The sequence below is a fragment of the Prosopis cineraria genome, unplaced genomic scaffold (genome assembly GCF_029017545.1).
Source record: "Prosopis cineraria cultivar Desert tree isolate PC_DT_omini unplaced genomic scaffold, ASM2901754v1 PC10, whole genome shotgun sequence".
Classification (NCBI taxonomy): domain Eukaryota; kingdom Viridiplantae; phylum Streptophyta; class Magnoliopsida; order Fabales; family Fabaceae; genus Prosopis; species Prosopis cineraria.
In genome coordinates, this window is record NW_026555341.1 from 5,269,266 (window position 1) to 5,282,401 (window position 13,136).

Below are 13,136 nucleotides of genomic sequence, written 5' to 3' on the forward strand. Positions count from 1 at the left end.
GGCGTGGATTGCGTTGTGGGCAGATCTGAGACGAGAGAGCTCCTCTGAGCAACATGGGAGCGGGGATCGTATGTGGGGAGGTCCTGGTCAGCGTCAACGGAGGGACTGAAATTCGAATACACCGATGAGGATGATGAAGTGAGACTCCGCCGCACGACGCCCCATCTCTTCATCTTTTCAGCGACGGCAATCCCTGCTATCCCACAATTCTCTAGTTAGTCCAACTTAGCTGGCAGCCCTGTTTTCAATGAATTGTCAAACTTCAATCTTTTTACAAAAAAAAAAAAAAAAAGTTAAAACCGCATATCAATAGTTAACAACAAAACAAAGTACATAACAAGATACAAAAACAAATAAAAAAAACTAAACTTTCATCATCCTCCCATCCTGAGAGATTAAAAATAAATGATGATCAAAGAGACAACAATTCATTATCCAAAGTGTGTGATAATCTAGTGAGAAAATCTGCATCCCTACTTTTGTACCTCTCATGTGATTATAAAATAATTTTGTCCTTTTTACAGAGAAAAGCTCTACCTTCTTCAACTAAATCCTAAAAAAGATAGTCACAATCACACCCCATTTAAAATTAAATTTATGACCTCAAGCAATCAGAGAGAACTTCAATATGATAGATTTCTCGTTACCCAACACTAGTGTGTAAACCTTATATGATACCAATAAGCTTCACTATAGTTGAAGGAACTGAAGCAAGTTGGCAGTAAATCCACAAATCCAATTATTATTCTCATGTCGCAAATCCACACCATATCCACGCTGCTTAATCTCTCTAACAAAGCAATCAATCTAAATTCTCAAAATAGGAGTAAAACTAATAAGTGAATTGTAAAATTTTAAAAAAAAATAAATAGGATGGAAATTATAAATTGACGGTTGCATGCAGACCAAAATGCCGTATTTGGAGGTCCAAAATCATAAGTCATCCTAATGAAAGGGACTCAGTTTGGATAGTGTTCATCACTATAGTGAAATCTAAACCATATAAATTTTGACTGGATGGTCTAGATTTAAACTATTATTATATATTATAATAATTATTTATATGTATTCTGTATAGTTTTAAATTTAATACTATCTATTTAGAGGCACTCTATCTAGTCCAGATTTTAATATATATCAATTATAAAATTTTAACATTAAATTAGACCCTACAAATTAAATATGAACCATATTAAAATAACAAATTTATTAAAAATTATTCTATAATTTTTTATTTAAAAAATATAATATATAATAATAGTTTAAATTAAAATCATTCAGATTAAAATCTGAATGGTTTAAATCTTATTATTTTGATTAACACTCAAACCAAACTCTAACAAAAGCCACCTTTTCTGGCTTAGTGATTCTTGACCTTCAGCTTCAAAGAAGGCCTGCTCCCACGTGTTCCATGCGCCTATAACTGTGGTTAGCCGCTTACACACACACACACACATATATTATTTCTTTTTTTAAAAAAACATACAAGAGACAAGCTACGGCATTAACAAAATTCAACTGGTGAACAATGCTAGATTTATCAGCCCAGTAAAAGGCAGAGCAAACCAACGGTAAGCTCCATCAAAATATAGAAATCTTTTTGTGTGTTGAGCATCCTTGGTCAAGAAATCAATTGCTTTTAAATTCTCTCAATTAGAAGAAAAAACCTCCAACTCTCAATTAAAGCACAGCAAGTTTTATGCATCAATGATCTTTGATCACAAAGGATGTGCCAATCCTCCCCAATCCCAAGCAGGTGAAGTGCTTCCAAAGAATCTATATGACACTAAATTTTATTTAAGTGGAATTGTTTGCATAAATTTAGACTTTAAATAAGTGCAAAACATTCAACTGTAAAGAGGGGAAAAAAACCTTTTTTTGTTTGGAAATCCTGGAATCCACTTGCCCAATGAATCTCTAACAACCTCTCCACATGTGGCATAGTTCTATCGATTAATTGATCCATATACATCAAATCTCATATAACCTAGCATTACAAGTCTCCATTTATCTTCTATTTCTTCCATGTCTATTTCTTCCATGTCGTGAAATATCTTATTCTTGAGTTGTCTATTCTCAACTATTTCATTAATATGATACATCACACTGTGATATAAGTTGAGAGCTTCAAGTCTCATCCCCTCCACTACTCCCTTGCACTATTTGTCCATGGTAGCCAACAGACAAGACAAAAAGTCTTCACCCATATTTTGGTGTTATTATATCTCACACTAAGATTAGTTTGCACATTCGCTTTAATCTACATTTACAAGTAAACAGAGAAGAAAAATTGGATATGTAAAGGGTTAGAAACACAAGCCCACACATTTTTGTTTTTTTTACGATCTCTCAAAATTTGTATAATAGACTCCTCATTAAGACACCTGAACAGGCATGTTTCATAATCTTTCAATCCATGAATTTTTTATAAGTTACTTCTCAGTTTTAACGTGTTTTTATCTAAATAAAAAATAAAAAATTTATTGAATTTCTAGACAAATTAATACATTATCAAATTTATTTATATTAAATATATATATATATATAAATAACATATTTTTTCTCACAAATATTTAATGAAAAATTTGGAGAGATTGTAATAAAAAATTAATTATGTGACTTATAGATAGAATTAAAAATATTATTTTCCTGTTTTATAAATAGGGCTAAGGAGTGTACTTGTAATTAATAGCGAGCATCCTTATTTACAAGGAATTTGATGATAAGTACATGAATTTTGTAAATAAATATATGCTCGTCTCCCTAAATTAGACGATTTTTATCATTATAAAAATAATATAATTTATTATTCTATTTGAAAAAATATAAATTTAGCAGTGGTGCTAATCTGCTCGTTATGAAGTTCTTCATGGTGCGTCTGTGCTGTACGCTAGTGGAAGCAGCCTGGAAAATCAGATGGCAATGAGGCTTAACGCCCAATTAATTTTTCCTTATTGACCACCCGGCCTGAATTTTCTAAAGCCACCTTTATTCCTCCGCCACCTCATTCTCCGACATTCAAGCCAATCATGATTCATATAGTTAGGTTTTGTTGATCAATGTTAACAATTCTCAATGTCAGGATATTTATCAACATTAGGATATATTATGGCAAGTGCTATTAACGTTATAAAATATACTGCTTCCATTTCACGTTATAAGGCATTTAAAAAAAATTAATATTTTAAAATATAAAATACTTTTAATAAAAATAAGGTTATATTTTTTTTAATATTTTTTATTAATTGAGTATTAAATGAATATCATTTTTGACAGTTTCTATTTTTTCTTTAAAATAATAAGTTTGTAAAATATACTTAATGAGTTTTATTGATGTATAATTATTTTTAAAAATATTTTATAATTTAAAATGTAGGGAATACAATCATATTTTGCCTTTATCAATGTTCTCAACCACTCTTATGCGCTGCATAACAATGAGTGTATTCCGCAAACATGACTGATTAGCATACGACACTGTATAATTTTGGTCGGTCTTGAATCTTAATCCATCGTTGTCTCTTTCCTCCAAAACTTACCCCACCTTGTTTATATTAGAGTCATAATATTATCAATTCAATTAATCTTGTTTTTTTCTACTTTTCTTCTTTTGCTTTCAATAACAGATGAGTTTTCATTGGTAAGATAAAAATATCAAGTTAAAAATATCAGGTGACTGTTTTTCAGGAGTGTTGATTATAAACTTAGAGATCTAATTCATTAACATGCCGCGAATACTAGAATAAGTTTTATATGTAGAATTAGGAATTAAACAATAGTGATGATTATATGTGTTAAGATTAATACTGTTGTTGTTGTAGTGCAAAATGGACCAGGGTGCAAATCGAACAACCAAAATTAAATAACGAACTATTCGTAGATGGAAGCATGGCGCAGGACACGTGGCAAGCATTAGGTCCTGTTGACACGTCATCCCACTCGTCCCGTTGATTCGTTGAGCCCCGACATCTAAGGCTGATTTTAAATTGCAGCTCTCTCACACGTTTCCTCGATTTCTCCTTCCATCGTTGGTTAATGTTGTTTCTTCATCTCCGGCGACGATCTCAGATTCCGCTCGTATTTCCCGCCAGCTGACACTTCTCCCTCACTATTTCTTCCGTGTTATCGTCTTTCATTTCCTTTTCAGCACCACACCACCATGAATCCTGAGTAGTATGTTCAAATTCCTCCCCTCTTCCCGTTTCTGTTTAATTTTTTACCCCGCGATTATCTGAATTACATCTAGTCTTTGTTATTTTTTCAAACTTTTTTTTTCCCTTTTGTTCAGCTCTTACAGATCTATAGTTATCTGTTCGTAAGGGAATTGGAAATTTTACATTTTTATGAATCGATTGTTCATTTATTTATCTCTCTCTTTCTCTGTAAGTTAAATACGCGGATAATCAATTATGTTACGGACGTTTTGGTGGATCCTGTTCTGAAATTTTCTTTCTGCTTTAGATCTGTTTGTTTGGATGATAGATCCGCTACATGCTCAATTGTTTTTGGCCTACTCTGGAAATATGTTTTCTCTGATCTGGTTGATAAGTAAATGCCGCAATGAAATAAATTGTTGGCGTCTGAGTTTGTCGCATCGCAGAAGGGTTGCTTGTCTGTCAAGATAGACCAAGTGTAGAAATAGGTTACTATTATTTAGAAAAACAAGTGAAGTTTTTCTATCAGCAAAAGCAGTAATTGGTTACTGTACTTAGTAAAATTTATCAAGTTTTCTATCACCATAACATGCGTGTTCTAACATCTGGAGCATGATTGTAAATTTTACAAAACTAATGTTGCAAAACGTCAAGAACACTAGCATATTTGGCTATATTCGAAAAACTTTATACAGGACTTACTGGACGCTTTCTTTTTGATTCCTTGGTAAGGACTGATAGTATCATATTTGAAACTAGAAACTATAACAGAGTGATGCATCTGCATTACCTTTGGATCTCTATGCATGTTTTTCCTCGTTTGCTCCAACACGCTCCTGACTGACAGCAATCAAGTGAATTTTACTCAGTGTTTAATATATTTATTTCTCATTCTATCTTCTGACTGATGTCCTATATAAGTAGTAGCCTATATGCAAACCTTTACCCAGTCATTGGTTTTGTTCTGTTGCACATATGTTCTGGTGTTTTATTGATTTTTTCTGCACATCTAATAAATACAGGAATCGGTTGTCTATTCCTATTCTTATAATCCTTGACTAGAGGCATGTTTTATTTTCATGCAGCGACTATTTGTTTAAGCTTTTGCTTATTGGAGATTCTGGTGTCGGCAAATCATGTCTCCTTCTGAGGTTTGCTGTAAGTTCTGAGCTTTTATTACTTTCTTCTTCTTTCTCAAGGCGATGTGCTTCATGTTCAGCATTCTCTGTCTGAAGTTTTATTGCATTTGGGACAGCATTTGCACCTAAACAAACATGCTTTGGGGTGTGGGTGGGCCAAATTATACCCATGTTCAGTCTTTGGTAAGGTTGAAATATAGTGAAGCAATGCAGATGACAAAACAGAGTGTTTATAAATAGGATAAGCGATAGACATGGAATCCCAACTGTTGTACTATTTTGAGTATTTAAATCTGTGGCCAGGTCATTTGTATTGGTGGTCTGTGCTGTGCGTAACAAAATTCTCTCTGTTCTGAACTTTTTTAATGTAAAATTAGATAAAGGTTGCTGATATTTTCTTTCATTGTAAACCAGGATGATTCATACCTTGACAGCTATATTAGTACAATTGGAGTTGACTTTGTAAGAATATATATTTCCTCTTTAAGGTCAAGTTCCAGTTATTAAAATACAACCACGTGACTAATTATTGGCTGTGCTCTCTACTGTAGAAAATTCGAACAGTGGAACAAGATGGGAAGACTATCAAACTTCAAATAGTAAGTACATGATAACTTTAAAGTCAATAAGATGCTAAGATTATTTATGATAGAAAGTTTTTTCCTTCAGTATCTAATCGTTATGTTGAATTGGAAATGTCTGAATTTCTGTTATAAAACTTACTTTCAACCCAAACTTACAACAACAACAACAAGCCTTTATCCCACTAGGTGGCTTCAACCCAAACTTAATGTTTAAAAAATTAGCAATCAACCTCCTGCAATGTTTCTTGGGTTTATTATCTTTTTTTTTTTTTGGTAGCATATCTTCCATTCAACATGATGATATGATGGTTTCCCCGTTCTTGCATGGAAGAAAAAAAGAATCTTGTGCTTGTTCAGTACTACGAGCTTACAAAACCTAGGATAAGTTGATTGTTGTTATTAATCATGTATACATGGCTCATGCTGACAACACCCGTTTCTTTCGATTATATAGTGGGACACAGCTGGTCAAGAGCGTTTCCGTACTATCACTAGCAGCTACTATCGTGGTGCTCATGGCATTATTGTGAGTATTAAACTGGTTGTTTTCCTGCAATTTTCTTCCTGGATTTTGAGACAGTTTTGTGATCCTGTTTGCTTTTTTTTTTTCCCTGCAGGTTGTTTATGATGTCACTGATCAAGAGAGTTTTAACAATGTCAAGCAGTGGTTGAATGAAATTGACCGTTATGCTAGTGAAAATGTTAACAAGCTTCTAGTTGGTAACAAGAGTGATCTCACTGCAAATAAAGTCGTGTCCTACGAGACAGCCAAGGTAACATGTGCATTGATGGCTTTACATCATGCAATTTCAAAACATCTGTTGAATCCTCTAGTCTAGAGGTATGATCCTTGAGCTCCTTTCATCTTTTCAGGCCTTCGCGGATGAAATTGGGATCCCCTTTATGGAAACTAGTGCTAAAAATGCCACCAATGTCGAGCAGGCTTTCATGGCCATGGCTGCAGAAATTAAGAACAGGTATGCATTCATCATTATGTAATACCAGTTAGTCTGTGAGAGAACTTACCAGCTAGTTTCTTAATTTTGTTAACAAGACAAAAAAATGGCCTAATTATTCTGTTAGGCTGATTTTTTTATCGGTGCCTTTCTAAGTCGTTTCTTTAGTAGTTATTATCTATGGGTCTTCTTTCATGTTGACCTTTTGGCCGTCCTTGTTTCTTTCGCACAGAATGGCAAGCCAACCGATGAGCAATGCCAGGCCTCCAACAGTTCAGATTAGAGGACAACCAGTGAACCAGAAGTCTGGTTGCTGCTCAAACTAGAGTTGAAGTATTTGTGGCCTGGACGTTTATATGTGTCTACCTGACATGTAAAACTAGTTTTTTTCTCTCCTCACACAATGCTTAAGGTGGTTAATCTTGATTTGCTTATTTTCGTTGTTAACATATTGTTGAAACTTCCATTCTTTTTTGATGTATTTCATTTCAAAGGAAAACATTTGTACAAAATTAGGAATATTGGTGAATTGCAGTATTTGCCTTGTTCTTTGTCAGATTTACATTGGCCAATATACACTAGGGAGAATAGCAAATAAATCCCTCCAAAGTAGGGAGAGATGGAGAGTATAATTTAATCTCGTAGAATGTGATAGTGCTCTTTGAGTCCTGAATAACCTAATTGTCATTAAAGTTTTTTGATGAAATGACAAAAGTACTCTTTAATTTAAAAAAAAGTGAAGAAAAATAGTGAGAGAGAGAGTTATAAATGCATAAACTATTTTAATCATTTGTTAAATTAAACTTGTGAATTTCAAAATCAATGCTGTGAATGAAAAATTTTTGTTACATTTTGTTGATTAAAGAAAAATAGTAATAGAAAATTGTGGTGGTCTAAACTATTTTAGTCATTTATTGAACTAGAGTTGTGAATGAAAAAAGTTTTGTTACACTTTAGTCATGTGCTGAAATAAAATTGTGAATAAAAAAGATTTTAGTGTATTTTCTTAAATTATGAGATATTTTTGTCATTTCATCATACATTTTAATGACAATCAAGTTCTTTTATATTTAGAAGGCAAAATCACATTTTGTAGGGTCAAATTGTTATTTATATATTTGGGGCGGTTTTATTTGTCATTCTTCCAGTAAACTATACCCGCCATTACACGTATTACACCACGACCTCGGCTTATCTTGAGTCCATAGGCCGGATGTATATTAAACTTCATGCTCACGAAAAAAAAAAAAAAAGGAAACATGCGGACAAAAGATGAGCAAACGCGGAATATGGATATATTTTGCACACATGCCTCTACACCTGACAAAGGGAGAAAGAATCGCGTTAGCTTTAGAAAGATAGAATGCAAGTGAGGCATTCATTATTTGTTTCAGTGAGCTGTGTCCTGCAGGATTAACTCAAATGGCAGCTAGTCAAGTTTTACATCCTGTGATTTTTGAATGGACAATAAATGAGAGGAAAGGGCATTCCTGTGATTTCCTCCCCTAAATGCCCCAGCATCCTCGCTTTTTTTCTTCTTCCTCTACTTGCAATGATATGTTCTTTATGAGTTTGATTTTAAAAAAGTTAAAAAAAATAATAAAAATAAGTTATAAGAGAAAACAACAAATCTCATCTCATTAGATGGAATTGATTATATGAATTGAACGATATCATTATGTTCTATCAATAGTTAAGTTTTTAAAAATATTATTAACTAAAAGATTTCATTTAACAATTTTCATTGATGTTTTCTTTAATTTTTCTCTATCCCTCTTTATATTGTTCAAGAGAATTCGTTCTGCTCTTTTCATTAGTACCTTTCACATCTTTTTTTGTACAAAATAAAATTATATCAAAATTTTTTTTACTATTTTTCTTTCAATAGATGTTGCAATTATTTTTTTTAAAAGCTGCTCATCTCGACATTTTTATTTATGCTATTCTAATTTTACATTCTTATTGCCACTTTAAAGCCCAACGTTCAACACACTGCAGCCTAATGGGGATCCTCGTCAATTATCATCTCTACTCTCCATTAGCTTGTTTTAGTAATTAACAACCAAGCGGACCAAATTAGTTTGGCCCGTGAAATTGAAGTGGGTGACAGGCTGAACGGCGTTTTTGTTAACAGCACATACGTTTGTTGGGCGTTAAAATCTGGCAAGTTGTACACCGAAAACTTATTTAGGCCCAAGTGAATGCTACATGCATTGATAAATAATGATTGCTCGTTTTTGCGGATTCTTTGATTACTTATTTTTATAAAACCTACGTGCATATATATGATGACTTCGCATGATTCAAGCTTGAACACCGAACAGTGCATCCTTGTCAGTGAATCAAAATATTCGACCCCGTCATCAGCTGAACTCTGCGTGCGGAGTTACATAAGTCTGCACTGCCATACCCATTTCAATGCAAAAATTTATTCTTATATACTACGAAAGAATCATATATCTCTGATGATATGAGAATGATCAGCCTGCAGGCTTGTGGGAACTAAAATATAAGCGTGTCTTTGTATGAATTAATATATATACACATGGTGAGAGTGGGGAGGCAGGGGAGGGAGAAAGACTGAAAGAGGATGGCTCTCAAATTAAAGAAGGACAAAGTAAATGAAATGTATATGGCATCATAAAGACTGGGTCAGTTTCTACTTTGCCATGTTCAACACAACAGCTCCTTTAATTTCAGACTTTTAAAATTCAAACTTCAAAAATTCGAGGTAGTTGAAACCTTAGTTTTTGGTCCTCTCGGCAGCAGCTGCCTGTTAATTATAACTTGCACACACTTACGAGGAAGAGAGACTTATTGAAGCTCCTCCTTCTTCTATTAATTTTTATAGGATTTATATATATTCCCCCATGGGTTCTTTCCTCTAAATTGTTAGTTGGCTATGTTAATCTATGTAGGATTTATATATTACACTCCCTCCAGTCTGAGTGTAGTAGCTACGTAATCAATTATATTAAGAAAAAAAAATGCTTACCCGGCCCTCTCCAATCCACATTACAAAACACTCCTAATTATATCACTAGATTTAATGAGAAGTGGTTAAATTATTAACTTTATCTGAAAATATAATAAACTTTCAATTTTACTTGTATTTAAAAAAAATTTAAATTTTTATTACATTCTCTATCATATTTAATGAGTTTAAATATGAATAATGTTGAAAAAAACATAATTAATATCCCACAAAGTAACTTATATTAAGAAATAAAGCAAGAAATCCTTTTAAAATATGTCTTATAACAGGTATAGAAGGGATTATGTCAGTTATTTGTAAAAATACATTCCCTCTGTTTAAAAATGTAAGGTATTTTTTAAAAAGTTGGATGTTAAAAAATGTAAAACATTTTAGTTTTTAAGGTGTAATCAGTGTCTTTTTTTTAAAAGTGCCCTTATTGATTAATGATTTTATATTTATTGTCGGATGTTTAATAAAGATAAATATAAAAAGATAGAATTAGTTTGAAAGTAAGTAACTACTTTATTGAGTGGTGAGATTCGATTAAAAATGTCTTATATTTTTGAATAGAAGGAATATATATTGATAGTTTTCTTTGAATATTTATTTAATTATTTATATTGAAAACTATCCTTATTAATAGAGACACGCACCTTTTAATATATGTGCATTCAATATGGATAGTTTGGGGAAAAAATTATAATTTAGGAGGCAGAATATATAAAATGTTGGATTTATAATGACAAAAAACTTTTAACTAGCTAGCTCCTATATTTGAGACAAGAGAGAGTATGTTGCTAGCATTAAAAAGCGGTGAATTAGAATGGCATGTCTAGGTCCCCAGCCAATATGAATAAAGCTCAACGGATGCTCTTGATTTTGACTGTCAAGCCAAGTGTGAACCATGTTGTGTATTAATATATACAGTATATGCATTAAATATAGATATCGTTGCCAACAAACAACGCGCCTGCTAGCCCTCTTTCTGAGAAATAACTCCGACCATTTTGTACTTGCCCACATACTCAACTCCCATCCGTGAGACTTGAGCATTTAGGTTTTCTCATAATTAAATTGCTCAAATCTCCATAGACCTGTCCAGTTTTCATCTTTTGCTGTAAAATATTAAATATTGAAAAAAAAAAGCACACACAAGGTGTACATGCAAAGCTTTGATCGTATTCACACTTTAAAGTTCGCACAATTAAGAAGGACTTGGTAAACAAGTAGACATGGAGAACGATCTCTGTCTTTCAATATTGACAGTCATGGCTTTTGCCTTGCTTGTATACAACTTCTTAATATTGGACCCTTGATCTTTTAATAACCTGACCAGGCTCCTCTTGGCATTACTCCTGAATGGACTATTCGACGCCATGAACCCATCCACCAGATGCAGGTAAGCCTCCAGGTCATGACAGCACGCCATGTCAGCATCTGGTTTCAGATAAGGTGACATCTTCGTGTCCACACGCAGCTCGACCCCACGTGTGTGTATGCTAATGGCATGTTCTTCTCCAACATGTCCAGAACCCCACCTACCTTGGAGCTCCTCAGCTTCTGCTCCATCTCTTCACTCAGAAACATCCCCGGAACCCTCGTTATCACATCCTGCGAGTTCACTATTCTCAGAACCTTCACGTTTTTCCCTGTAATCCTGTTCCCAAACGCCTTGTTCCCAACCCTGGGCCCTCCGAACGAGAATGCAGCCACTGGTGGGACCTCGTCATGGATGGTGCTTATGTCATCGGCCACCAGCAAGGCCAGTGCCGCACCCAGACTGTGTCCTGTTACAGTTATGCTGAGATCTTCTCCTTCGTACATTTCCATGAGTCTATTTACTTCTGCCTTCACCGACTCTGCTAAGCTGGGCACGTGGGTCCCTCTGGTTCTGTACAGGCTCTGGAACCCACACTCCACTTTGGGTTTACCTTCGTCTTGTGATGACGAATCGTCCATGTCGCTCAACTGGGCCCTCATGTTCTCGGCCCACTCGAGACACGTCGCCGTGCCCCTCAGGGATATCACGATGTCTCTCCGTCCCATCCTCGCTATCTCTCTCCGGTCATCGCAAACGGCGACGTACCCAATCCAGCTTGATCTCTGGCTCATCCATCCGAGATCCGGAGCGACGTCGTCTACCCATTTGGGCAGCCCAACAGAGGACGTGGCGTAGAGGCTCTTCGTCACCCGATACGACCTATCGGGAAGGACCACGTGGCGTGGCATCGGGGGCTCCTCCTCTGACATGGCCGGGTTGGAGTAAAAGGAATGGTAGGCGGCTTGGACGAACTCACCGTATCTGACCACCTCTCGCCGGAGATTCTCATCGAGAGGGTCCAGCATGCCCTTCCAATCGTCGCAACCGTGATACTCCCTCCATCTGCTGCCCAGAACGTTCCTCGGCGAACGTTCCTGCGTCATGGACAGCAAGCGCTGCAAGCGGTTGAGATGTCGGGGTGACATTTCCTCTGTAGCTTTCATTTCCGGCCACACCTTCGTTAAGTTCAGTCCTTCAAGTATGGTCTTTGCCTTCTTTTCATTGGCGGGTTGTTTATGGATCTCAGTAAATGGTTGTGGTAGTGGTTGCGGGGGATTTGGAGGTTGCTTCGTCTGGAGGAGCTTGTCGAGGTTAGCGAGGTGGAGCCTAGTCGATTCCGTGGAGGTCACCAGTTTGAGAGTGTCGGTGGACGGTGGTGCGGCCATCACGGAGGGGTTGAGGGTAGAGGTTTGGCACAGCTTGAAGCTAGCGCGTCTTGCCTGAAACATCTGCAGGCTTCGGGCTGGTACGCTGGAGTTGATCTGCATCATCATCGTGCTTCAATTGTAGGAACAAGGGTCGGCAGCCGAAGAAGAATGGCAAGGGTGAAGACAAGCTCTCTCAAATCCAAGAGGATGGATGCCAGAGTCTCTATATATATATACAGTCGGCATCTCTGATTTGCCCTCGCGTCTCGCCTATAATTACCACTGTAGCCACGCATTAATATAAAATACTGGCTAATATTGGAAAAGAAGACCTGATGCGGACGGTGTCCGCTTGTGCGTACAAGAATTTGAGAAATTCAGAGAGAGAAAAGTATGAGAAGGGCCACACTATATCACGCGCTCAGTTTCGGACGATGCTCATCACCTGATGAGCTTATCAATTTTATTTTATATTTTATTATATATTTATTAAAACATAAAATATAAAATTTTAATAAATATATTTTATTATCAACCTAAACAATATAAATTTAATCTGAATAATTTAATTTAATATTAATTAAAAAATATAAATTAACTATTTAAATGTTACTCTAAATTCAATCTGTCCAAAGTTC

General features: G+C 35.3%; 2 protein-coding genes across 2 annotated transcripts; one reads left to right on the plus strand and one right to left on the minus strand.

Annotated features, from left to right (window-relative positions):
• The first annotated feature begins 4,000 nt into the window (after nt 1-4,000).
• Nucleotides 4,001-7,389, plus strand: LOC129321397 (GTP-binding protein YPTM2). The gene is made up of 8 exons (XM_054967142.1): nt 4,001-4,173; nt 5,240-5,312; nt 5,708-5,755; nt 5,845-5,892; nt 6,332-6,403; nt 6,495-6,650; nt 6,751-6,854; nt 7,066-7,389. Exons 1-8 carry the CDS (start codon nt 4,160-4,162, stop codon nt 7,157-7,159), a joined length of 609 nt encoding a protein of 202 aa, XP_054823117.1. The 5' UTR covers nt 4,001-4,159; the 3' UTR covers nt 7,160-7,389.
• Nucleotides 7,390-10,969: 3,580 nt separating this feature from the next.
• LOC129323084 (phospholipase A1-Ibeta2, chloroplastic-like) lies at nt 10,970-12,827 on the minus strand. The gene is given in 2 exon segments (XM_054969639.1): nt 10,970-11,292; nt 11,295-12,827. Coding segments are annotated over 2 exon segments (1,608 nt in total). The 5' UTR covers nt 12,625-12,827; the 3' UTR covers nt 10,970-11,014.
• Nucleotides 12,828-13,136: the final 309 nt, after the last annotated feature.